The 26,999-nt window shown below is 39.5% G+C and overlaps 2 protein-coding genes across 2 annotated transcripts in view; one reads left to right on the forward strand and one right to left on the reverse strand.

Moving 5' to 3' along the window:
* Positions 1-26,999, forward strand: part of PLPPR5 (phospholipid phosphatase related 5) — a 90,766-nt gene that overhangs the window by 54,021 nt on the left and 9,746 nt on the right. The window lies entirely within an intron of this gene.
* SNX7 (sorting nexin 7) overlaps positions 25,731-26,999 on the reverse strand; it is a 30,330-nt gene continuing 29,061 nt past the window's right edge. Inside the window, exon 9 of the mRNA XM_074151295.1 lies at positions 25,731-26,136. Within this exon, the coding sequence (XP_074007396.1) occupies positions 26,056-26,136 (81 nt within the window). The 3' untranslated portion in view covers positions 25,731-26,055. The remainder of the gene's footprint in view (positions 26,137-26,999) is intronic.

A 26,999-nucleotide genomic window follows, 5' to 3' on the forward strand; every position in this document is an offset into this window, starting at 1 on the left:
ACCTTAGCAATAGAAACTGCCACTGTTGGTAATAGCATTACAGTTCTAATTACAGCAGTTGAGAGGCTTCTAGACAAATGAACAGGCAATTTAGATGCAGTTTGACTCTAGGTATAAGAGTCCTGATGTCTCTCACTGCTCATTTATTTCTGGAGAGGTCTAGGAGAAGGATTTGTCAGGCAGAAGCTGAAGGGACATGAGGAAAGTAGTTCTACAGCTGTGCCAGTGCTAACTCAGCATTCTGAGTGACAACGTAGGGCTCCATTTATCAGTCCTGCCTGACACGACTCTGTAGCTATGAGAAGGTGCTATAGGAGTTTTTGCAGTTGTCATCTATTAAAGTAATTGGTCATTGTGGTATCTAAATGTAAAATTATGGTAAGAGACCTTTTTTTTTTTCATCCTAGTATAGCACCTGCTCCCTGCTAGAGCAGCCTGGCATACAGATATTTCTGAAGTACTTGGGAAGCTCCAGAGAAGGGAAGGTTCAGTTTGAAGGAACTGAGGGGGTTTTAAAATTTTTTTGTCCATAATAGTTGTGTTGTGCATCTTGTAGCACCTTGCCTCAGAGTTAGCCTAATGAACCAAAGCTTGGGGAGTGGAAGTGCAAGATCCTGCCAGCGGAAGACCTTGGCTTGAGCTGACAGATAAGTAAACCCTTGAGAATTAGTGGGAGACAGTAAAAATTACTGGAGACACACTGAATTTTCTCAAAACTTAAAAAAAACCAACACTTTTCTCCTTTCTGTTGATTTACTAGGTACTCATGTGGCAAAGACTAGGAAATACTTAAAGCCATATTTCCTCGAAACAAAAATACCATTTAATAGTTGTTTTATTTTCCTGGTTTCTTATTTCTTTCACCTGACACAATCCTCAAACAAGTGGAAAAAAACTCAAATATGTGCTTGCTTATAAGATACTTAACGAGATGTATAAAAACGTCAAGTGACTTTGGCTTGCTGGATATTGACCAATGTGGGCACCCAGGTGATTAAAAACCACTGCAGTTTGACTAGTTTTTCAGCCAAAACAGCCAGTTTGATTATTATGCATTAGTTTTGATAGAAAAGGGCCTGGTCCCTTGGCTGGTCTTCCCTGACTCTAATTAAAAACTGCTCATTGCCCTGGGGAATCCACTCCTCGGGAAACTTGCTCTTTTCAGCAGCAAAGAAACAGCTGTTAGAAATGAGCATTGCTCTTGTTTCCTTTTCTCTGTTCTCCTGGTCTTCATGTCTCAGCTATTATCAAGTGGGATATTTCGGACAGCAGCAAAAATAAGATCTGAGCCCATCTTTCTCTTCCCCCATTCTTCAAAAATGGTATTGTAAAGGTCACCTTTGGTGTAGACATAAGTTTGTAGCTATGTCTTTTTTCCTTTTCTAAATGGAGTTTAGTCTGAGTTGTAGTCCAAGATCTTAGCTATTTTGATGAGGAGATCTGTAGTACATTTTGTATTCTGGCGAACCTCCAAGTATATTCTGCCTGGCTTAATTTACTCAGTGCTACCAACAGACTGATATAGTTTTTGCTCCCTGTTTTTCAATTTGGTATAGTGTTGCTCTGCATCACTAAAACAGCCATTCCAAGATAGTCACTGGGCAAAAATGGTAGTGGCTGAAGAGGCTGGCTGTCGTGGAGCCAGGCACTCAGTACCCAGTGACAGTGCTGGATGGTGGTCTGGGCTCACTACCTTAGGGGATATTGTTACCAAGGTCCTTAGACAACTTTCACAAGAATGACAGATTCATAAACTGTGTCCAGACTGTTCTTTGAGCATGAAATTTGCCTCCTGTTTACCCTGTTTGGAAACACCAGCATGAACCGTGAAAGAGAACCGTGAGGAGAAATATTACAAGGAAAGCTCCATCTGTGGGCAAGGACAGCCATAAATTCATTTTGAAAGGCAGCTGATAGTTTACTAGGTTTCATATTTGCATATTCTGTAGCCTACTTAGCAGTGCCTTTCAGGGTTCGGTTAAAGTCTCTGGCAGGGGTTGGTGGCTAAGATTTCTCACACCTTGGTATCTGTCTTACTGTAGAAAATAGAATTAACTGAAGGACAGTGAAATAGATGAAACATTACTGTAAAGTGTGAAAGCACAAAGGAAGAGATAGGGAGGACAGAGCTGGGAGTATGGAAAGTGTGTTGTAAGCAGGACATTCAGTCTGGAAAGCACTGAATATAAGAAATAGTAACCTATGCTCTGAAAGTCATTCTTCACAGAAAAATCACATTCTAATTTGTATTATGTATAGAGTTCTTTATTATTTTGTAAACTCAAAGAAGTTCTCTAAATGTTTATTAGAAGTTATATTACTTCTAAAAGTGTATATTTTTACTTGAAAGCTATTTTTATACTGATGGATCTCTTTTTGATTACTGTCATCTTGCATTTAGGCCTGAATGGATGCTAGTAGAGCTGTTTTAGTAGAGCTAGCTGAGTAGAGCTACAGCTGACTTGGGCTTTTCCAAACTATTGGTAGCAATTTTACTTTTCTCTGCCCTTGGGCCACAGTTTTCAAATGTGTTTTAACTTTCAAATGTTAGTATTTTTTCAAAGGTGTTAACTGCCCACATCTACATGAATGTGCCTATGTCTGGATGAAGCAGTCTAATATTAGGTAGAACACTTGGATTTGAGCTTAATGTACTGGCAGTTATGAGCTGATGCTGGAATGACCCTACAAGGGTCAGCTTGAAAGTCCTAGTTTTTTGGCTCTATGCAGAGCCAGAGAAGTATGATTGCATAGGATGCTGAGCTGTGGAAATACATTACTGTGGGACAGACACAGCAAAGGGCTTCCAGACATGCTGAGAAGCTCATCTTGAGATTTTGGATTTGTCTCAAGCTCTTGATGAGCTCATTGGACACAGCCAGCAGGGACTGAAAGCAATGAGTGCTTCATCACTGAGTTAGCTGAGGCAGAGGCGGCCCAAACAGTCCATGCAGAACAGATTAGCCTGGAAAGATTCCCAGGAATGAAAAATATAAAAGCAGAGATTATACCTCATTCCAGGAGGGTGGTGGAAAAGGCAGGCCATGAGTTCACTCTTCTAGCTTGCGCCCTGAGCATGGGCATGGCAAGAAGTGCTCTCCCCATGGAGCAGCCTCGTTTCCTCCTGCTGGGGCATTTGTGGTGGCCACAGTGCCGGTGCTGCCCAGCCAGCTCCCGTTAGTCCATAAAATAGTCTCTGCAATTTCTTTGGGCCAAGAAAACGTGCCTGTATACCATAGCTGAGGGATTTGCTAAAGAGTCTGTAGAAATCAAATGTCAAATGCTTTAGCTTGTGGTGGGAGTTCAGTGGATTAACTTTTGGATGCCTTTGAAAAGCACAGTCTGTGCTATTCATTTGAGAATTTTAAGTGGCAGATTCATGGATTCTGAGGAGCTCTGTCTTGAAATCATAGTTTCTGGATCTTTAAGTCCATTAAGCTCCATATTGGAATATTGCTTCTGAAGCAAAGAATTCTTCATTTTGCCTCTACTGAGTATTAAGAGATTTCCCATGCTTATAGGGCAGCAGGAAAGAGCTATGCAAAGTTCAAGCGGGGAGACCTAGTTCTGCAGTGTACAGCCATCATGCACTTAGCATGTGTTATTTAGTACTGTTTCTGCCCCTACTTGTCTTTGAATAAACCAGAAGGAAAACAGCACAAGGGCTAATTTGCCAGTACCTCTGATGTTGACTTGAAACTTCCAGTTAAGATGAACATCTTTTGGAAGGAGGAGAGAAGGGAGAAGAAGTTTAGAGAGTTGAACTGTTGTTTGGCTTGTAGGCTGAGGGCTGGGTTTCTTTTTTTTAACATAGGTTATCTGTGGAAACCTGGGCAAGTCACTGGGAAGGGAAAGCCTGTGACTCATCCCATAGCTAGGGAGCAGGCATCTAAGAGGAGGTACTGGAGGATGGAAGGCCCTTCAGAGGACAGAAAGTGTCCCTTTGTGCTTTAATTGCTCCCACATTGCGGCATGGATAATAATTCGCGTTTTCCCAGTGCCAGTAGTTTTCCTTAGCGGTGAAAGAAAGCAGTGGCTCCTACATGCAGGGATGGTGATTTTCAGCATCAGATTGGTAACTCTCATGATGCTGCTGAAAAGGTAATATTTAATCTGCTCTAGAGCACAAACTGGATTTTGACCATCCTATCAGTTTCCCGTGCATCCTGGGTGGTTGTCACATGCCATCACGATTCAGTCACGGAAAATGTTTTTTCATTGTTTTTAAAATACACACTTAAATGTGATTTGGTTAAATGAGGTCCCTATCATTAGTTCTTGAGAACCATGCTTTGGTCCAGGGTAAATTTATCAAGTTACAAACCACGGAAAAAACAAATTTTAAATGAAGATGCTATCAGGCATTAACTGTGAAAGCACCAATGGTTCTGCTGTAGTAAATTTATCTTTGTGCCTGCAAGCAGTCGTCTAGTGGAAAAAAGGTACTAAATTGTGTTTATGACATATTATGGCATTTCCATCATTTCATAGAGGAATAATACTCCCATGTCAGAGAAAAATCTGTGTGCTTGCATTTAAGCATGAGAATGTTTCTCTGATGTTCAAGAGTTCATTTTAAAATGAATTTACAACCCTCACCGCAATTCATTCATAGAGCCTAGCAGGCTTTTATTAAAAATACTTCCTAAAGTATTTGTGACAATTTATGCTTCTTTGTCCAAACAATTGGACATTTTATTTAATTTAGAGAAGCCTACAATGATTAAACTATAAAAGAAAATATCATGCAAAAGCTGAGCATCTTCTGTAATGCAACTAATATAATGAAATTCCTTCTGAGATCAAGGGTAGACCCTATATCTATATCTCATTTTTGTCATTTTTTCAGATAACAAATTAAACTCTATAAACTTTATTAAAATATTTTAACTACAGTTATTCTGGTTATCCTTTTCTAGTTTCTATGCAACTTGCCCACTGTGCTGTAATATAATATCAATAATACACAATATTTTTATTTTATTTGGTAATGTGTACACAGTTAAAATAATGGAAGAACAGTTCTCCAGCACTCATTGATGACTCAGTGCAGTGCTCCAAAGTGTACTTGCAATTCAGTTCTCTTAATATCATCTGCAGCTGTTATAATGGTGCATTGTACATTTGCAGGCTGAGATCACTTGGAAATAAAAACAAGATTTAAAATACTTCTAAGTAGTAAATAAGCAAAGAATGATGTTCTTCGTGCTCTTTACTGCAGATGCTTTTTCCTTTTACAGACTTTCAGAACACCTCAGGGCATAACTAGTAGTTTATAGATTTTATAGATAATAATACCCAATTAAGCTATGTAGTTTTCCTCCACACATCACCTTCCTGAAACAGTCTGGTGGGTGAGGAACCAAACAGAGCATGTGGAGGTTTTGGTTTTATTGACTCAGTGTCAATAAATTCTCTGTGGTACCAAATTGCTGCTAAGTAATTTTTTTCTTTTTTCCTTTTCTCCTTCAGGAGTTAGAAAACAAAATTCACTTTTTAAGGGGGCTGGGAATAGAAAGGGCCTTATGTGCAAGAAATGAGATGGGGAAATTATCCTTACTCAGTCATGCACCTTGCACATTTTTTACAGCTATTTCCCACATATTACCGAGAATTTATTTTAATGGTTATTGCTGACACTTGTGAGTACCATGTACTGTTCATAACCACTTCTATGTCTGCAATGCCCTCTGTGCCCATGGGTGTTACAACAGACATCTCTTCTGTGAAGGTCATTTTGGGCTTCTGAGAGCTAATTTTTCCACCCTGATGATTTCCCTCTGCTTCCCCTTCCCTCCTGCTGGGTTTGGAAGCAGCTGTGTGCCGTGACTTGAGCTATTGCCCATCTGGCCGTCCCCTTCCCCTGTCACAGCAGTGCAAAGAGTGCCGTTCAAAGGACACCCTCCGACTGCTCCTCGGGGCTTGGAGCAGTTCTGGGACCGGACCAGCACTTCTGATGGAGGAGTTATGATTTTAGCAGGAATTGTGGCCCCCACAATGTTCATTAGACATTTTATTGGGTAGATCTGAGATACTGTCTTGGAGAGGTCACATTCTGTTGGGAGGAAGGATGGTTCAGAAAGGTTTCTGGTGGAATTGCAAGCTGAGATTCTCCCTTTTCATTTCTGAACTTGGAACTGGGCTCTTCATAGCTGCCACTCCTCCTTGTGTGCATTTCAGGACAAACGTCTTTGCTGTCTGAGGCTTTTCTCACTAGGGGCTTATTTTCACATTTATCACGCTGCGAGGGGCTTGGCACTTTGCGTATTTTCTAATAACTGCATTTCCTTTGGACAGATTAGACAATATTGTTGAAATATATTTTTTCCTTAGGAGCAGCAGCATCTTCTATGTCCCCAGTTTTGGATAGATGAGTAGTCAGGTACATCAGATGTTCTATACCGTGGCTCTGCACAGTGCACTGGCTGATGCTGGAACTTGGCTTAAGTGAAAACAGAAAGCTCAGGACTGTGTTGAAGCAGGTCTGCAGCTCCTGGAAAACCCCAGTGTTAAAGCCGGGCTTTTAGCAGCACCGTGCTCAGTTTCACAGCTGTTATGTGACCGTGGTGTTACCTGTCTTTTGATGTATGCGCCTTGCTCAACAAATGAGGCTATAGAAAAAAAAAAAAAAGTCATCCCCATTAGAGTGTTTGGGTTTTACTTCAAGGAAATAGAAGCAAAATGTTCCATCAAGAAACCTGAATATATCGTTAGCAAAGAAAAGGAAAAATATCGAGAGAAACATGTTGTATGTATGTGTTGAGTAGTATTAATTTTGCAAAATAGACCTTTTCTTCCAAAGGAAGCCTGAATCTAGTTCGGTGTGGCAACAAGAAAAAAAGCCTGTGGTGAAAGTAAGCAAGCAAGGAAAGGAGAAGCTCCAGCTCCTCAGGAGCTGTTACCATGTGTACAAGGGATTTTTTTCTGTGAGACAAGCTTAAGACTATTGACTTTTTAAATTAACTCCAGGCATCTATTACCGTGGGGTTTTGCTGAAGCTAAGAGCTTAGTAAGATTCAGAAAAAAGAATCAGATGTATAGATGATGGAAATGTTCATGATTATTATAGATAGGATTTCAAGCTATTTACAATATAATTAAACTATTAGGCTAAGGAAGCAATCTTAGTCCTGAAGAGAGGACTTCTCCTATAGGATTGTTATTTCATATTTTCTCTTACCCAACCTCTTGTGAAAAATCCAGTGCTGATATGCACCAGGGACAACATGCTGGACTAAATGGATCTCTGGTCAGGTCTACACTTACAAATCCTCTCTCAACTATTTTATATCTGTGAATTGCCTACAAATGACTTAATAAAAATGTTTCATATTTACAGTTTGAACTGTTCGTATCTGAAGTGAGCTAATCAGTAATGTATCATTGTTTCTGCTTTCTGCCTGGCTAAATATACAAACACTTCATGAACAGACCTTTAGTTTGGATTGTTTTGTTTAAGTGGTTTTGGTTAGTAATAAAATACCAGGTGAAGTGCCATTGTAACAGGGCAATGGTGTTGCAAGTTTGACAAACATGATTTGTGTAGCTAGCAAAGTGTGTAGATCATAACCAGCTAAGGAAAATAACATAAATCGTAGCAGGGCATAATGTAAGGAGTGGATGTTGGAGTCATTCCCATGGTGTTTCAGTAACCCCTTCCCCTTGACTTTTGTGACTGTTAAAGTAAACAAGATATATTTGCTCTACATATAGCAACAAGGCATGCAAATGCCCCTCATGATTTCTATTTAAGAAATAATTCAACTATTCATTTAATAAGTAATAATAGGAAACTATTAATCTAAATATGACGGGTCAGGAGCGAACCTGTAAAGAAGTTGGATGTGGACATCATATCACATTTTGTACATTTTCCGTAGTATCACATTCAACATTAGCTATTAATCCTTTGCATATATTGCAAAACCTATCTTTTAACTCTGTCCACTCGGATAAGCAAGTGTGGGAGTGGGCTTGACATGGACTTCTTTTTGTTTAGCATTGCTAAACAATTTGCTAAGATTTGTTTTCTTTGCCAGACAGAATTCCTTCCAGTATTAAAAACTATGGAAGAATTTTTCTTTTTTTTTTTTTTTTTTTCCCAATAGGAGTGCGAACAATATTGAGTATTAAAGAAATTACAATACAGTGAAAAGACAATAATTGTTGCAGTACTAAACAGAGAGACAAGATACAATTATATAGATTACAAGAATGTGAATCACTGAAAAGAAATATATCAAGACTGTGTGCAGTTAGTGAAAGTGTGGTTTCAGGGCTAGAGGTGTTTAGCAGTTGCTAGAAATCGCTCGAATCTTAATATTCTTTGCAGTGGCTTAATTTAAGTTGTATAACATTTACACTTGCTCCAAAAGGAAGACGTGTGCTCTGGAAACAGACTGGATCAATGTTTATATTGATCTACAGTTTTCTCGGGGGTTTTGACTGCACCAGATCTGATGCTTTTCCAATAATTTGTAAATGAAATTTAATAAACTGCAGTAAATCTGATTAACCTGAAACTTAGTTTTATGAGGATCAGCAGTATTTCAATAAAATAAATACATTATTATCTCTTCCACTGGGGTTTTTCATTTGGAAAGACACAGCTGTCTTAATATACTATGTGTGAACTGAGCAGATCTGACTCTGTAACATTTTATGCTTATTGTATAACAAATAGTTTGGCATAAGACCCAAGAGAATGATGTTTTGGGGCAAACTATTGAATTCCTATGGGTTATCATTTTGATGTGGTTAATTACATGTACAGTTGTAAACTTAAGGAATTCTGTTCCTTTCGGCAAAGATTCATCAATGCATGAAATTGTACAAAACACCCTGGATTTTCATACATGAGATTTCCTTAGTTACTTGCTGCATTTCAAAAAACCTTCCTCACTTGTATTTCTCTTTGTAATTGTCTTTGCTATAGGAAAAGTAGTGTGTTCAAAGGCAGTCATTTAATTTTGATAACATCAGAGCTATAATATTTTTGTTTCCTTGCGATCAGATCTGTCTGTTTCATTTAGGTTTTCTATGAAGTACATTCCTATAACAAATGCCTCAGGCTACAGAATCCTTGATGTTAAGGTGTTGCTTTGATTGAGAGATAGGCAGCCAGCATATTAGAAATGCTGATCCTCAGATGCTGAGCTGGAACTTTGATTAGTCACTAGCAATAAATATAAAAGTCATATCAAAATATGTTCCTCACTCATAGATAAATGTGTCATACCTGTCTCTTTTGAAACGATCCCTCCTGTTCTCTGCAAAAATGACCAACAGCCAAAACGTGGCACAGTGGCAGCAGGCGGAGTGGTCTGTGAAATATTATGTCATTTGTATAAGGATGAAGGACATAAAATAATCCAAATATCAAGTGTCTTGTGGAGACAGCAGTAGCTGCAGCTTACCCAGACTGATCTATTTAATATTAATTTTTCTCACAGCGCATAGTGTTTCATAATGGATAATCTAGTCTATGTGGCTTCTCTAAAGCCCCATTCAGCTATGGAATCTCTCTCAAAGCGTTGCACAGGCCAAATATCAGCATATCTTTCAGATGCTTTTGCAAGTGATCTCATTGCTACCAGACCCACAGGTGGTGCCTGGGGGCATGCCAGGTGGGAGCTGCAGCTTCAGGCTTCCCTTAGCGCTGCCAGAGTTGGAGCTCAAGGTGTTCCCACACAGGGAGCTGAGGCAGGCCCATAGGAAAAGGCTTTAAACTACCAGCCACTGTTCACCCTCAGTCCCCTGGGGAACACACCTGGGTCCCACGCAGGGCTGCACTGATGCAGGGAGCCTTACAGAGCCTTGCAGGGTCCATCACGCCTGGGAAGCCACCTGGGCAAGAGATCACCAGGGTGTGAGGGCCATAGTAGCTGGGCCAAGATGCCTGTTTAAATGGACCGTTGCCCTCCTCTGAGTTGGAGTACTGTAGCGTGGAAAGCTGGAACCTGGAGTGCTGTGGCAATGAGTGGCTGCGCTGGCAAGGAGGGATGATAGGCTGCGTAAGCTTTGGTGCTGTAATAATCCCTGTAAGTATAAATGAGCTGTTGATCATAGCAATTATACAAGCATTGATTAATTATTTTCATAGTGTTTTTTGGCTATTTTATATTGTGTAACTGAATTCTAACAGTGGTTACAATGTGAAAAAATCAGTAGTGTTTTGAACAAAATCTCATTTCATAAGGTATCTGTTTTACAGTTTAATTTCAACCCTTAACTGCTTGCTTTGCTAGGTAGTAGGAAATCCATCATGTACTTAAAGAGCAAGTACTATAAATTTTGAGATGAGGAAAAAAAGAAAGGAAACCACATCATCCACATAAATAATGAAGTTGAACCCCTGATTTAAATTCAAAGCTCAATTCAGCCTTAACTATAGAGCTGCAGCTGGCACCTCATAATATAAACACTTAAGTGGACTGTTGAATTTATCCTCAGTGTCCACAAATGAAGCTATAAACTTTCTTTAGAGCTTCACTTCTGCTTCAATGCCTGCCTATGGTGTTAGATCTTCTGCAGACTTCACAATAGCCCTGTGTTTCCCTGGCAAAGTTCGGTAGCAAACCTGCAAACATCCCGTGTATTTAACTCTCTGCAGCTGTGCAAACAGCACAATGCATTTTCAATATTCGGCTTTAAACATGCACATGGATAATTGAACTTCAAAGCAACAGCTCTGCTAATTCTTTTATGAAGATGCAAATTACTAGTGTGACTTCTCACCAGATTGGGAGCTTAATGGAACAATCAGTCTGATCTAAATCCGCCCCAAGGCATGAGCACAGTTGGGAGTATTTCTGTGAGTCTAATCCATACTTTACTCACTGGCAGGGCGCAAAACTAATAGTAGCCAGGAGTTAGCAAAGTTTTCACGCTCCAATCCAATACCCAATATAAGGAGTTACCTCCCCTTATAGCCTACATTATTTCAGGAATAAGGGACCCGATTCTGGTATTACTTGCAGGGATCAAGCATGAAGAGAAAAGTTTAACCAGGTAAAAAACCTCAATGTCTTCTCAAAGATTTATAGGGAAAGATGGAGTATTTGTTAATTTCTTTCAGCAAAACCATACTCAATGGTTGTTAAAATATGTGGCATATTTGGCTCCAGTATGCATATTTCCTGGTATATTTTTTTTAATGGGCCTTAACTTGATAAATGCTTGGCATCTTCTCCTCTGACCATTACCATTGTACAGCCAGCTTTTAAATAACAGGCTAAAAAATACATTAGGTGCCTCAAAGGCAGCCAAAGCAATTTACCATCTTGCTTTCTAGTTCACAGAAACAGAGCTGAAAGTTTAACTTATAGCTATAGGGAAGTCCAACTCTAATTAACTCAGTATAAAAAATTAAGGCCCAAGAGGAATAAATGGCTTCAGTCATGCCTTGACACTTTTGTCTATCTCTACATAGGCACCTAAAATGAGCTGAAATAACTTTTTTTTTCTTTTTTCTTTTTTTTTTGAAAAGTAAGATACTTTGAACACTTGAAAAATAAGTGCAAGCTTCAGCTTTGAAATGCAATTTGAACTTCCATGGAAGGCCTCTTATGGCTTATATTTCCAAGTAGCTGGTAATTTGTGATACAAGAAGAAAATCTTTTTTTCAGTAAGTGCTAAGGATCTGTGGGTTGAAATTTTGCACCTTTTAAGGTCTCTGCGTCTGAAATGCATGTGTGTGTAGAGGGAACTGTCTAGCTGTTCTCCAGTCCTAAACATGGCTGGGTTTTTTACATGTTTTGACAAGTTGCCAAGTTCTCAAAGTGAATACAAACAGGTATTTTGGGTAAAAGGGTGAAGCACAGCATGAGAATTCTTTTTCATGGGGTGGACGTAGCAACAGAGGTACTCCTGGCAACTCATTAGTTCATACCTTACTTGCAGTAATGCTGGGGCAGTAACAGGTTGTCCTGTATAATACCATTGTCCTCCTTGAAAGCTACTCAGATTTTACCAAGAAGAAACCTCTCCTCACTGTGCAGCACCAGTTCTGTGCATCAGATCCAGAGTGCCACTGAGCTGGCACAGAAAGCAGACATGGAGCATGTAGCATTTACTTACTTATTCATTATCTCTTTTTTCTCTTCTCCTCTCTACTCTTTGATCAGAGCCTCTCTACATTTTTTATTCTACCTCCTTGTGCTCCATTTCCCCGTCTTTTTTCCTCTACTGAGTTATTTCATCTGGGTCTTTTTCCCTTTTCATTTTTTTTCACAGCATTTTTGAAGCAGAAAATGCTTCAAAGATGCTTCAAGTTTGAGCTGAACTTTAAAACCCACAGTCTTTTAGGGACTTCAGGGCTTAGGTGGATTTGCTTCCCTCCTTGGTGAGGAGGATGGGGTGATGTGGTCAGGCAGCCCTGGCAGGCAGGGCAGGTACTGTCCCCAAGAAGGACCAGAACAAAATAGGAGCACTCTGGTGGGAACCCGAGTGAAAAAATCACCACAACCTGCTACCTAATCACTGCTACCATTGCTCTGCCTCGTTGATGGAAACAGAATAATAGATAATAAAAATAGATAATCTGAAATTTTCAAAGCCTCAATATTTGATATGCAAACAAGAGAAATGCTGTGAGTGATAGAAAAAGCCCAAAAGCCCACAGCAACAGAGATGCTTTTGTAGTGTCTTACTAGCAAGCAGCACAGGGGTGAGCAATGGTGACCTTCAAAAGCTGCGTGGAAACAGCGATGCAGCTTCCCAGCTAGGGCAATACCACGAAAAGCAATTGTGGATCTAGGGAGAGGCAAGTTGGGAGGTGGTTATTCCCTGTGCTCTCCCTGAGCAGGAGCAAGTGAGTGTCCCACTGCAAACACACACGCTCTCGCCCCTTCCAGGAGTTTATCATGCCACCAAATTATCCTCTTAATAGAAAGGAAATGCTAAAAGCCAGTGCAGCTATATGCAAGCACCCCTGAAAGACGTGGCCTGCTGGCACTTCTTTAAATCTGGCATTTAAAATTGCTCAGGCAGATGGAACAAAAGTATGTAATAAAACGTGACATTTTATTTTATCATCTATATTTGTTAAGTGAATTCTTCTGATCATTCCCACTGTCAGTAGCACTGAATGCGAATCAGATTCTGACAATTTGCAGTTTATAAAAACAAGCTCCAGGGGTCAGACAGAAAAAGAATAAGTAATAATTAATTACAGGATACACGTTCATCCACAGAATCTGGCTACGGTGGGTGACAGCTCAGCCTAACAAAAAAAAATTACGTGATTCGAAAAAGTCACATCTTTTATAGTCAATCATTTACAGACTGCTTCTCAGTACCAATTGTCTACTTTGCAGTCTTCCTTATATATATTTCTATGTATCAAGGTTTTATTAGAAATTCAGAAAGAAAAAATATATTTGTTTTCCTCACAAATATATTTTGTCTTCCAAGGTAGTCCTGCTTGTTTGCTTTGATATGTAACAGAGCACATTCTCTCCATCCTCTTCAAAGCACAGCTCCATTTGATACATGCCGTTTGTCCCTCTTGGTGTTTCATTCCCTGCTGCCCTGAGCACACTCCCGGAGCCACTGCAGAGCACAGGTACAGCTGGTGGCTCACACAGACCACAGCAGATAGCCACACTAATTTAACTTCTAGTTTTTTGTTCAAGAGAAGCTAACCCTGAGGGTCAGCACCCCCCGCTTAGCATTGCTAACAAAAGGAGGTGGAAAATTGGTGTGAGCATAGAGCGAGCCCTGATGCTTTGAAAGATTGCCCCCCACCCCTCCTTTTCCAATTTGGTTAGGGACTTCAGCAGCAATTATATCACTTAATGTTCATTTAGTGCTAAATTGGGAATATTAAGCAGTAAGTGATTGAACTTTTAATTAGCAATTAAATTAAAAGCAACCTCCTCACTGCAAGAGAAATGTCATTGAGAACTAACTTTATAACTGACAGTATTTTGCAAACAGCTTTACTGCATTTTATAGGTGACACTTTTCTGGGACCTAGCCCTGAGTTTGCGATGACTACTTGCTCCTACTACAAACATGAATAGTTTGCTTCCCTAGGACTTACCAAAAATACATGTGCAGAGGTAAATATTAATTCCACTGTAGTAGCACGTAGAAGTTCCAACTTCAGAGCAGAAACTGCTATGTTATGTGCTTTATTAACAAAACTGAAACACACCCCAGCCTTGAAAGCTGCCAATCTAAGGAACAGCAATATTTATATAGATGCTTACACAAATGCCTGGGAAAAAAGCCCCATGTTACTACTAAAATTTGTTATCACTATTTAAAGCACCAAAGAAGCCAAATTAGCCAAGAAAGTACTGCCACCTGTTAATAAGGTGCAGAAATGGGCTGGAAGCTGAGGATACAAGGTGTAGGTTTGTCCAAGGGTCTTCCTTTGAACATCTCATTAACAGAGGGATTCGTAGTCTGCGATGCTTGCTTGGAAATGGCTGTTGCCCTGATGAGAGCAGATAGTGTCTACAGACCCAGCTGCTGGCAGGTGGGGAACTGGGCACAGGACTTGCTGATCCCACCAGGTCTTGGACTCCTGAAAGCCCAGCCCCTTGCTTCCCAAAGTGTGGCATCCCTCATCCATGTAGACACAGTTCCCCTACCCTGGCTGCCACTGGTGGCTGAAAAATATGTGGCTGAATATAAGTGAAGCCCCTTGTTTGCATCCCTGCACTGCAGGACTGATGCTGACTTCTAGTTGCTGCCAGCATCCATGCTGAAAGACAAACTCCCCAGCACCCTCGTTGCTCTTAGTATCAGTGTTCTTTTTCAGGCTTCCTGAAGGCTGGCTATGTAAATCATATGTATAGCACTTCACTTTTAAGGGACTTGTCACTTGGGGTAACTTGTGCTGTTTGATGGTGCTGAGGAGCGAAGGGAGTGACTGGATGAAGACAGCATGGGCAGCCCATCAGCTCGCTGAACAAGTAGCACTCTCACTGCCGAATGAGTTTCTTTTGACCACTGACTCTCATGTCCTTCCTTTCCAAGTAGTCTACAAATATGCACTTATTTGGTGGGCATTTTTTTTCTATATCAGAACTTTTAAGTGAACATTGAGGAGTATTTTCAGGAAGCCAGGTTCAAGTGGGGATGTTATCAGGAGGTGCACCAAACACTGGATCAGAAGATGAGCTTCCATCAGGGGACAGTTGGATGAAAGTGTTAAATCATTGCCACTTGGGTTTTTGGTTGCACCTCTGAACAATACACAGACAAGTATTTGCAAAAATTATTCAGCAACACATTTCAAATAATGAATATTTCAAGTAAATCATTTTGGGCCAAACTTGAATAGGAAAAGAGGCAAAATAGTTGATAAATTATTCATGCAGCTTTAGCACTAATGTGATCAATATTACATGCTGTCGGAGAGAAATGAAGAAAGAAATTAACTATGAAGGAAAAGCACCTGAAAATTGGAGAAGGTGAATACACAGATTTGAGATATGTGAATAATAATGAAGTGACTAACGGGAGAAAATAAAAAGGATGACAACTTTGAATCACTTTGAGAGGCAAAATACTCTTCCTCTTTAGTTCTTTCTCTACAAAGAATATACAAACTTCTCAAACTTCCTTCAGCTCTGTTTAAAAACAAACCAAAGAAAACAGAGGAGACCCTCTAGAGCTAGCCAGGTGGGAACATACCTACATCTACCTAAAGGAAATTACATGATCAGAAGTACTGTTTTACAAAAGGGTGGTAACATTTGGGGAAAAATACCTTTTTGAATATCAAATAATGTGTTGCTTTTATTTTGCAAAGTGACCTCCAGCTTAATATTGAAATAGGATAATGGGATTGTGTGTTTTTTAAGGACAGAATCCATAAGGCTTCTGTTGTGCTTGGGGTAGGCATATTCAGCAACATTAGTTGCCATGCCATTAAGCATGTCTCAGTGGTCAGTCAGATCTGCTCTGACATACTGCATCAAGTAACAACATCATTAATTCCTTGTTTGCTGTTTGCTCAAGTGTAGTGTGTACAGATTGTCACTAGTCTTATCAGTTGATGCTTCTTTTTAACATTTGAAAAATCAGTATTTTCTTAAATCTTATTTTTGTGTGAGAGAGGGACTTTTTTTTTCCTCTTCCAGTTCCTTTCCTGTTTACCTTCCTTTTCAACAGTAAGTAGAAAATGGGAGAGAAGAGAGGAAACAAGTTAGAAAACCCAACATACTCCAAACAGATTTTGAAAAAACTAATTTTTCTAAAAGTGGAAACAGAGACATATTAGGCATTTTTTCCCCATTGACAATGGACTTGGGCTTCTTTTAACCTCAGGAATAATTATTAAAATGAAATGGTTTATGTTCACCATTTCCGTAAATGTCTCATTTACAAAATCTGTCATGGGCACACCAGTCTCTTCCTCATTGGATATTTACCAGCCTTGGCAAATCAATCCATCTTTTGCACATCTGCTCAGAAAATGTAATTACTTATAACCATATGCTGCAGAAGTACATGATAAAACTTAAGAAACAGAAAAGGCCAAGAGACTTGACAGCCTTTCTCCTTCCTGCTATGTATATTTTGTCAAAGGCTTAGAAAAGTGAGAAGCTTTTCTTGCCCTCTGCCACAGGGTGGGGATGTCACTGTGTCCTAGGCAACTTCAAGAGATTAGGCAAAAACAATTTATAGTTTATTCTAATACTTTTGATTCTGTTCAGCTGAGAACAGTAATTTATACCGTAAATAGACATAATATTCCCCAAATAGGCATACCCTCTTTCCCCGGTCATTAACATACTTATGAACTTGTCCTTGAACTTGAACTTGTCCACTTCAGTGGCCATGTCTCTGCAAAATGGCCGAGCAGAGGGGTGGTGTAACTCCCTTGGACTTTACTCAGCCACAGGATCCTCTAAAATTTGCTTTTTTCACTAGGCAACCTTATTTACCTTGCATTCATATTAGGCCCTTCTTTCTTATGACACCATAGTTTAAGGCTAAAATAGAGCTATCATAAATATGATTTATCCATTAATCCCAGCTTCTTCAAAGTTAACCCCAAAGGATGAAATGTGCTCCAGATACACCATAGATCCATCTCCATGGCAAGGACTTTGCAGCTGTTCTCCAAGTCTGCTGTAATTAAACATCGGTTTAGTTTTTTCCTGGATAGTACATTGTCAACCTCAGTTGGTGGTATGTTTAAAACCCAATTCAATTCACAAGGGACTTGAGCTTACAACAGGACCTCACCATCACAGTGTGCAGCAGAAGCCACTGGCCACTCGTTAAATGATATGGTACCAAAAAAAATGTCTGAAAATGCTGAATTCTGGCAACTCTGTTTTCTTGTTTTCTTACTGAAATCCAAAACAATGTGTCACTGTTCACTATCTGAAATAATTAATGGTGATTCAGCATTACAGAAACACCATTTTAAGTCCATCTCTGACAGACCACATTTAGTTGTTGTGGATGTTGTTTAATGGCTGCACATTTTTCTGAAAAAAAAACCAAACCAAACAAAACCATCTTTCAAATTATTAGCATTCTTTTACTTCAGTAGGGGGTTCAAAATCAAAGCTGCTGTACCTCCATCCTCCCACTTTTCTTTTAGGGTTAATTTGGAAAAAAGAAAAGCTCTTCTAATTATAGGGATTTAGCTTTCTTTATAAACTGGCTATTTTAAGATTTGATTACAAGATCACAATATGAAACATCATTCAAAAACAGTGTGAATTGATTACATCCTTCTGAAGAACACATAGCAGTAGAATATGCATTTTTAGCTGTTACATTGCCCTATAATTAAGGCTTTATTGCTTCCCCTCTAAACACATGTTGCTGCTGCTGGAGAGCAGCTGAGATACTTAAGATGAGACAATGGAAAATGCCCCCCTCCCAAAAGAAAAAGTCACCTCCCAACCTTTCAGAAACAAATGGCAGAAACACTGTGGTCACTACCAAATATAAAAGTAAAGTCATGATACTGATTGTATTTTTCTGCTCCTGTTTCTTTTAAATGAGCACATTTTCCCCAAATACTATTAATAATTTGAATGTTGCTTAATTGGGAGACATTGTATTAGAAGAGCTGAGCAGAGTCTTTGGTCTTTTCATTCATTTCCATGGATTCTGGATCACAGCATAATGATGGGGTGGTCAGCAATCACATCAGGAATATTCACGTGTCCCAGAATAAATGAACAGACCAAAAAACAAGAGGCACCACAAAAATACATTTGCATGGTTAGAATTACTCAGGGTACTCAATTCTGCTCTAAACTGATCTCAGATTTTTTAAAAAACTAAAATTAATACTGAAATGTTCCTTGCACTGAGCAGCTCTCCACACTCAAGTGAGCTAAATGTCAGCTGCCAGCTTTATGGGCACATGGCCATGCCATGTGACACTGTGCTGGCCTTTTTATGGAGTCATACATGCATTCCTACATCCTTCCTATAAAATAGCTGTACCACAAATAATGAATTAGAATGATCTAACATCTGGATCTGTGCTATTGGAGAGAGACTCCAAAGGAAAATCTCAACAGCCTTGCAGTTTATTTGTCCCAAATAAATACTTTTGATAAATAAGATGACATTAAAAAGCAGGTATGAAGTAATATTATTTTCCATAAAGGTCATCCATAAGACAAATGTTTCTAAGGGCAGATGAACACATATAGCAGTAACGTTGATCAGCTTTGTCAAGTTGCAGACAATGACTTACTGAACAGTGAAGCCAGAATTCCCATGGCAACCTTCACAAACTTCAGACGCAACACACATCCGGTGTAGGTAGCAAGCCATATAAGGTAGGAAGAGGAACGTTTTGAGTTAAGGGTTAAAAACTAAGCTAAATATAGTTTAAATCATGAAAGCAGATATCCTGCTAATTCTATCTAAGGTATTTTTTTTCCTTCCATACTATTTTTTGATCTATATTCTGAAATCTATGTATAGACTGCAATCCAAGTGACAGATGACAGTTATCTTTATACAACTCCCAGAATCTTTTTTGAGTAACGAGACAAAGTACAGTAGTTCCTTTTGCTCCTCAGCATCTCCCTTGGCCCCGGGGCAGCGCTGTGGCCAAGAGAACCAGGGTTACCTTTCCCCAGCGAGTGCCTGGCTCCCACCTCCCTGTGACCTGCTCCTTGCCAGCCCCTCCATCAGGGGACTGTGTAGCCTCTCCTAATGTGGCTGTAAAAGCCCTTATTAAACCTGGGTGAGGTGCTCAGCGGGTGAGCAGGAACCAGTGTGGGACCTGTAGGAGGTGGCTTTGCAGCTCTTATGGAAAAGGGAAAAATAAATAAATCAGGGAATTTTTTTCCTCTTGTGACCTCTGCATTTTAACTATGGCTTTTTTTATCTTGCTTAAAAGAAGCTGGCAAAGACTTGCTGGGTTGACCCAGTGCTGCCTTTCTGTATTAGATATTCTGGATAGGGCCGATGCTGCTCTGTACTGAGAATTTCTCTACTTCAGGAAAAACACAGAAATGAAGAAAAGGCTAATATACAAAAAAAGTTCTAGGTTCAGTCTTCAGCAGAAGTGTATTTCTTCATTTGCTCTATCCATATGTGACAAAATGAGGCACAACTGTATTTGTATAATATTTTAGAATTCTTTTAACAATTCTATGCTATAGTGTACAATCTTCATCACAGAAGTTTAAAAATCAGTTCCTTTTTCTGCTTTTGTGCCTCCCCTTTTATATTTCTCCATTATTTTTCTTCCCCACAGTGAGATGCTAACAAAATATGTGCGATCACAGGAATAAAGCAACGTGCTGGAAGGCACCAATAAATATTGAACAACTTACTTTACTATGTTAAGCTGTCATAATTAATTTGCTTATAAAATATATACTGTCCTGTCAGTGAATGATCACACGGTCTCCAAAAAGCCATTCTCACTTAGCTATTTTCTCTCAAACCCAATTACAAATATTTCTCTAACCTTGCTTTAGTCTTACTTTTATGTCGGCAGAGTATCTGCCAGGTTTTTTTTTGTTTATTGCAAAAGGTATTGCTGGTGGACTAAAATAGGAGAGGATGTAACTCCATTTCTGTAATACTTTTTCTCTTCATAGGATTACTCTCAGCTTTCACTTTATTTCATAGACTCATGGAATGCTTTTTAGGTTGAAATGGACGCTCATAAACTTCCCTCTTTTGCTTTTATTAGGTAGAAGCTTTGGACTCTTGTGCCATGTATGTTGAAATATCAAGCAGTAAAAAAAGAGATGAAGAAGCATTAGCGATTCTGAAATCTCAATGAGCTGCTGCTCCTTTAGGTAGTCCCTGCAGCCTTAGGGGCTCAGTACCAGCTTTGTGGGGCTCCAGCAATTCTTATGGGCTCCTGGGCAGGAGGTGCAGATGTTCAGGGCAACTCTGTCTTGTAACCCAACAGCCAAATAATGCAGCACCTGAGTGAAAAAACAGTTCTCCACTTAGAAGTAAAGAGTTTTGTGATAGCTGTACGTGTATGGAGCTTCTTGCTCAGCTCTCATTTTACATCCTATTTTTTAACCTCCTGGTGAAAGCTTAATTTATTATTTAAACAAACGCAATTCCAGAGTACAAATAAAAAAATAAGCATCTTATTGTCTTTTTATTTGCAAAAGAGCTGGTGAGATGCTTTACTTCTGTAAAAAAAAAAATCACATTACAACATTGCAACCACTTATTTTTTGATTAAAGAAGTTAATTCAAAAAGGAAATTCAGCTGCTCTTTAAGCTGTGAACGGTGAATCTTCCCCACACAATGTAATCAACCTTGCCTTGATTCCAAGGAATTTTCTTAGTTTGGCTTTGACAGTTAATGGCTTACTGGCAACTCTTGGTTAATTATTAATGCAGACATAATAATGCTTTTTCCTTAACTAACCTTCTAAGCAATAGTTATCAAGGAATTATTCCTGCTGAAAACTCAGTGTCGTGTCACAGTCTTAATCAAAAATTTTAAACCTCAAAGTATGGCTTTTTGCCTGTAGGAAAACTAATACAATGTTTTTTGATCATTCTTCTGATTTTATTTTAAACAAGGACATCCTTTTACAGTTGAGCATTTCTTTAATTGTTTATCTTACCTACCTTCACTTTTCAGGTCCCCAAAACCTCCCAAATCCACTTAAAGTTTGTGGCTGTCCCTTGCCGGTTCCCATGAGCTGTCACCTCTCTGTTCCTCCCAGCAAGGCTGAGTCACTGCCAGCAGTGGGGCTTCACCCAAACATCGCTGCAGCTTGGAAAAGCAACAAAGTAGGTTTGTTGAAGGAGTTTGAGGTTCAGTTTGTTCGCCAACATTTCTTTTAATCACTCTGTATTCACTAATCTGCCTCTGTGGGATTGCACAGATAAGGCTTTTCGCTCTCCAGGACGATGGCGGGGCTGGAGTCAAGGCAGCAGAAAGGCAATCAACGGTTCGTAACTGGGTCACACAGCAAAGGCTGCAAAGTTGTGCGGTGCTTTATGAACGCTTTGCTCTCCAGGTGCTTTCTGCTAAGGCTGTACAATTTGATTCTCTAGTCACTCGAGTCAGCCCCACCAGCTACCAGGCAGGAGCTCCTCCATTTGTCAGGAAAGGTTTATTTAGCCATTTTCTTTGAGTAAACTTAAAAAACATCAGAGGAGCCTATTACACACACCTCTGCCCTTGTCCATTCTTCACTAAGCTGCAAGAGACTGTTTGTGCAATATAGTGGGCAGTGCTGATATGCAATATTAAAGCGTGAGTTCGGCATATGAAAGAAAACCCCTTGGTATTCCTCCTGGCCTGCAGAGCTCCTGCTGGAAGGTTGGTTTCATGATTAATTTATACCAGCATTATCTTTATTTTAGTGCCGCTATCAGTGAAATCCTGTCCATAGCAATCAGGCAAATGAATGAATTTCAATATATAAAGGCCAAATCTTTTTGAAAACCACTATTTTGGGTACAGGCTGACAGCAGCAGGGACTAGCAGCTCTTTTTTTATGCCCATATTTATTTCGTTTTTCTCTGGACATGTGTTTTGCCACGGAGCTTGTGAAGCGATGGACTCTGCACCAGGCAACCATTTAAAATCATTCGATGCTTAAAGCCACTAATGTCTAACCCATACAAGCCATCTCTGTTTTACCTTTATTACCAGCAATTTGGACTGATGGCAGCTTCCCTTTTAGTAGGTAGCTGAGAAGCTTTTTGTTCTTGTCTTTTTATGTGTTTTCAGTCTAACAAGAGAAAGAAATGCATTGTTTACAGGCTCTAAGTATGAACCACTCACATACAGAGGCAGCATCTTCTCAACAACTGACCTCTTCTTCTGTCTTCCATAAAGAGGAACTGTTTCCTCTTTATGGTCAAGACACCGACCACAATGACTAAACCTTGCAGCCCCACACACTGTGCAATCACAGCACTGTCTGAGGAAGGTGGTTGTGGTTAGCCAGGAGTTGGGGTTTACACAGTGAACTGAGCAAAAGGACATCTCTTTTCTTTCTTTTAAATATTTATTTGACTTGTGCTTTCCAAGTATCTGTACATAAAGTCAGAATGCTGTAATGGGAGCTTTGAAAGTAATTTGACCTGTAACTTGTGACTACCTGTCGATGGTCCCATCTCTGACGCTGGGCAGAAAAGACATCACTGCAAAAAACTGAGTTCTTGGGCCAAGAAAACACTCTCAGTCACATTGTCTCTGGCTGCCCAAGGAAGCTGATAAGCTGTGTCAGTTCTGTGCTCAAGTGGGGATTATCTAGCTAGGAAACTGCAGGTGCAGTTTGAATTTTCTATTTTACAATAAAACACTAATGTAAAACATTAATGTTGTTAATGATCTCATATAAATTTGAGAACAAAACCCACACAGAACTGGATGGAAAACTTTCTACTATTCAGAGCTGTTGTTTCATGCTCTCTGCAGACAAGACACTAAAACATCACACCATTTTTACACTGGTTTCTTTTTTTGAAGATCATACTTGCCTTTTAAGTGTTTACTTAATTTCAGTCTTCAAATCTGCAGAGGGAAGTTGAATCCTTGAGACAGAAGCTCTTAGCTATAGGTACCTGAAAGTTGAATTCCTAGTCAGACTTCTGGCACTTCAGAAGTTATTTATTGTGGTTGGGCTCTAACAAGCCGTACAAAGCTATCTGAAAACAGCAGAAAGAAAATCCAGTAAGTATAGGCAGACTTATTTTGAGTAATCGAATATAAGCACTTTCCAAGCATTAGCCTAAGGAAGGTGAGACTCCATAAAAATAAAAATCTTGGAAATAGGTCTAAATATACAATAGACTTTCTAAAATTATAAGTTTCAGAAGTATTTGCATGTCACAAAAAGGACAATGTTTGATTGTTCTTAACAATAGACCTTGGTTTTGCATTACAATACTGATGCTAGAAAATCAGAAAAATAACAACATGGCCTCTACATAACTAATTACTAAAGTCTTTCCTCCATAAGTTATGGCCTCGCTAAAGTGGAAAAGAAATTAAAAATTAATCATGAACATAATGAACTGCAGCCCACGTTTTTGCCAAGGATGCAAAATCTCTGATGGTGCTTCTGATTTCCAAAAGCCTCAGAGAGCAGTTTTCTGCTTGCAGCAGAACACACAGGCAAAATCAATGCAATGCACATTGGCATTCCCCATCTCAGCTAACCAGACATTTCCTTTTCTTAGAGGAGCCTAAATTAGAGTAATGATATTTAATTTTTTGTTACACTTAAACATTCATATCCTTCCAGGTAAGCCTTTTTCAAGCTCAGTTTCTTGAATTTTCGCTTACCTGGTATGCAGAGTGTTACTGCTGCCTATCTTGTTGGAATCCTGTTTATAGGACTGTGCACTACTGAGAGATTAGGAGCTAAAAACAGCAGGCAAAATTCAGTATTAATAAATGCAAATTAATGTTCACTGGAGGAAAGCCACTTCTATATATACACACTGATGGAAATTAAATTATTTAGCCACCTTCAGAATAGCTCTTAATGTTAGTGGGCAGTTCTATGGAATGGCAGCTCAGCATTCAGTGGTACTTTAAAAAATAAATTTGGAATTAGTATGAAAGAATGATGAAACAAAATCAAAGCATAATTATTGCAACACGTACATTTCTGGTGTGCCTGCATTTTGAACACCGGTTGCAGTAGAACTAGAAAATACAGAGAAAAGCAACAACGATGAGCACAGATGTGGAATGCCTTTTCTACAAGATGATATTAAGCTACAGCTTTTCCTCTGGGAAAAGAGGCAGTGCTTGGAAGACACACTAGAGGTTTGTAAGTTCTTGAGTGGCACAGGGAAGACAAATAGGAAACAATTGTTCCTCTCGTCTCACTATTTAAGAGGCAGAGAGCATTACCTGAAATTGTTGGGTAGCTGGTTTAGGAAACCACAAAATGAATTTATTTTTCCTGCAAATTAAATTGTGGAATCCATTGATATTGGTAAATCCTAAAAGGTTAGATGGGGAAAAAAGAAAATAAAGCATAGGAAAAGGCATTTAAGGGCTACTATGCACATTGACAGAAGGTGTCACGTAAAAAAAAAAAAATCAGTGGGAAGGATACAATGGGAAAAGAGCACAGTCCAGCCACGTTGTTCTTCCGTGCCTCCCGCCAGCATCTACTGCCAGCACTGCCGGACACAACACTCCGCGACACAGCCCCTGGGTACCACACTGCCTTCCCCCTCACACGCACACACTCACCTCCCATCTGCGAGTTGTCCGCGCTGGGAGAGATGCATGCTTCCTGCAGTATTTAAGAAGCATCTTAACTGCTATTTTATAGCTAAAAAAAAGAGCTGAGCTTTCATTAATACTTCATGGGGGCAGCATGAGAGCAGTCGTCTTTGCATTGCTGAAAAGGCTGTGCTGGTATTCTAGGTCTCACTTGCAATGTAAAGTTCTTAAGATCGAAACCACAGAATGACTCGTCCAGCTTGGATGTCCACCCAGGCACAGCCGTGTGCTCAGGAACCGGCCCTCCTGCAGCCATTAGGTGACTGACAAGGGTGAGCTCACAACATACCACCACAAAAGGTGAAGGTGACGGCTGAAGCCCTGCTGCTCTGCAAGGCCAGAGCCGCGGTTAAGCTGTCCCCAATTCCTGCACCTCGTTCTTGCCACATTCAGACTTAGGCTTGCTCAGACCATAACTACCAGGGGGAACAACTGCAGGAATTACAAGTGCAGACTGACAGACCTTTTGGGTGGAATAATTCAATGACTGGAACACTTTAATGCATATTGCATGAGTGAATCAGCTAATCATTTTGATGCAAAACTCACTTTTCCTTTCTTATCCCTTTCTCTTTCGCACCGGCTATCCAAAGAGGGAGGAAGTTAAGGATTATGGGAAGGTCAGCCATGGGAGTAAATGTTTGATCCTGCAAACTCCATACGGAAGCTCTTGTGGTGGCAGGATCAGTGCTGCAACTAACTTTGTATCATTGTAGAAAGTCTGCTTCATGAACTGCCAGTTTATCTTTAAAAAATGTCAAATTGAAGATGTTTAATAGACATGTAAATACTGCAAACTGAAAACCGAATTAACAGGACGTTAAAGCAGCATTAATCTCACAGAACATGTTCAGCATCTTTCTGCACCACGTTGCCATTGGGAGACTAGCACAATCTATTAAAATAATCCTAAAGAGCTCCTTGAAGACTATGCTACATAATTTTACAAGTACAGGAAATAACTCAACAAAGAGAATATAACAAGCATGCTAAAATACCAAAATATTTCTTAGAGACTAGGACACAGAATGAAGACAAGCTTTCCTTATTAAACTTTTTATTAAAATGGAGCTATTTTTACATATTTAAAATACTTTATATCCAAATTATGCAATATTTATGAAAACAATTGTATGCAAACACTTGCATAAAAATATGTAAAATCACAGCTAAGCAATATAAAGCAATATATAGCATGTTCCAAAATGTATTTCAGGACTAGAATACCTGAGTTTTCAATAAGCTGGTTTCCTGCATTTCACTGATTTTTAACAGTTATATTTCATAACATATCTGATCTTGTATAAAGCACTTCTTTGGTTGGGAGAGAATGCATGGAAAAGGCAGAGATCGAGCAGAGATATTACTCAAGGCCTGTCTTCAAAATCTTCTTCCACATGAAGATCCACTCTTTGAGATGCTAGGAAGGACTCCCATGTAGCAAGGCACTTAAAAAAAAAATCACAGATACACATGAATATAGCACAAAGATTTATGTAAAAATGGTAGCCAAGGAGAAAAAGAAGACAAAAATCAGAATACATATGCATTGTCACAAGCTGCTCTTGTGGGACTATGGTAAGAGCAAAATATGGTTTCCTAGGCAGCTCAGTGATATGCAAAATGTTAGCCAACATGCTGAGTGAGCTGTAAAGGTCACTTTTACATTATGACAAGCACACACTGTGAGCACCGTAATTGTATGTGTTCGCATAGAAGACGCTAACATTAATTATGCTCTTCTTTAATCTCTCCCCTTAGTTACAGGCAAAGATTTCTTCCAAATAGAAAGCTCGGTGTCAGGCACAGCTCCCGTGTAATCTCTGTGGATTCCTATTGTATACCCAATTTTCCTTCCAAGTTAAATTAAAACATTTTTTTTCTAAACACACAGAGAATTCATTTTTCCCCTGAGTAATGGGAAAGAAATGGGACCAGAAAGGCAGGGAGTGGGGGGGATGGGGAAACTGTCATCCTTACAACAAGTGGCATTTCTCTCCTCACGGAAAAATGTATTTATAATTGTACATTCTACTTTTTTTTCATTTGAAGCATCAAGACTGTAGGCAGTAAAATGAAAAGGAAAAAAAAATCCCAAATGATTTTGGTTCAATTTGGCTTCAATGAGTGTTGGCAGCTTGACAAATCATTGTAAATCATAGATTAGTGTTGAGAGTCACAGCAAGAGTATCACGAGGTAACCTGTGGTGTGCTGATGCTTGTTACCCAAAGTACCAGGTTTCTACTATTTTGAGTCTGCCATTAGAACAGGGCAGGTAAACTCATGCAATAATTTTATTGTTTTGATGCT

This window comes from Numenius arquata, chromosome 8 (genome assembly GCF_964106895.1).
Source record: "Numenius arquata chromosome 8, bNumArq3.hap1.1, whole genome shotgun sequence".
NCBI classification, from domain to species: domain Eukaryota; kingdom Metazoa; phylum Chordata; class Aves; order Charadriiformes; family Scolopacidae; genus Numenius; species Numenius arquata.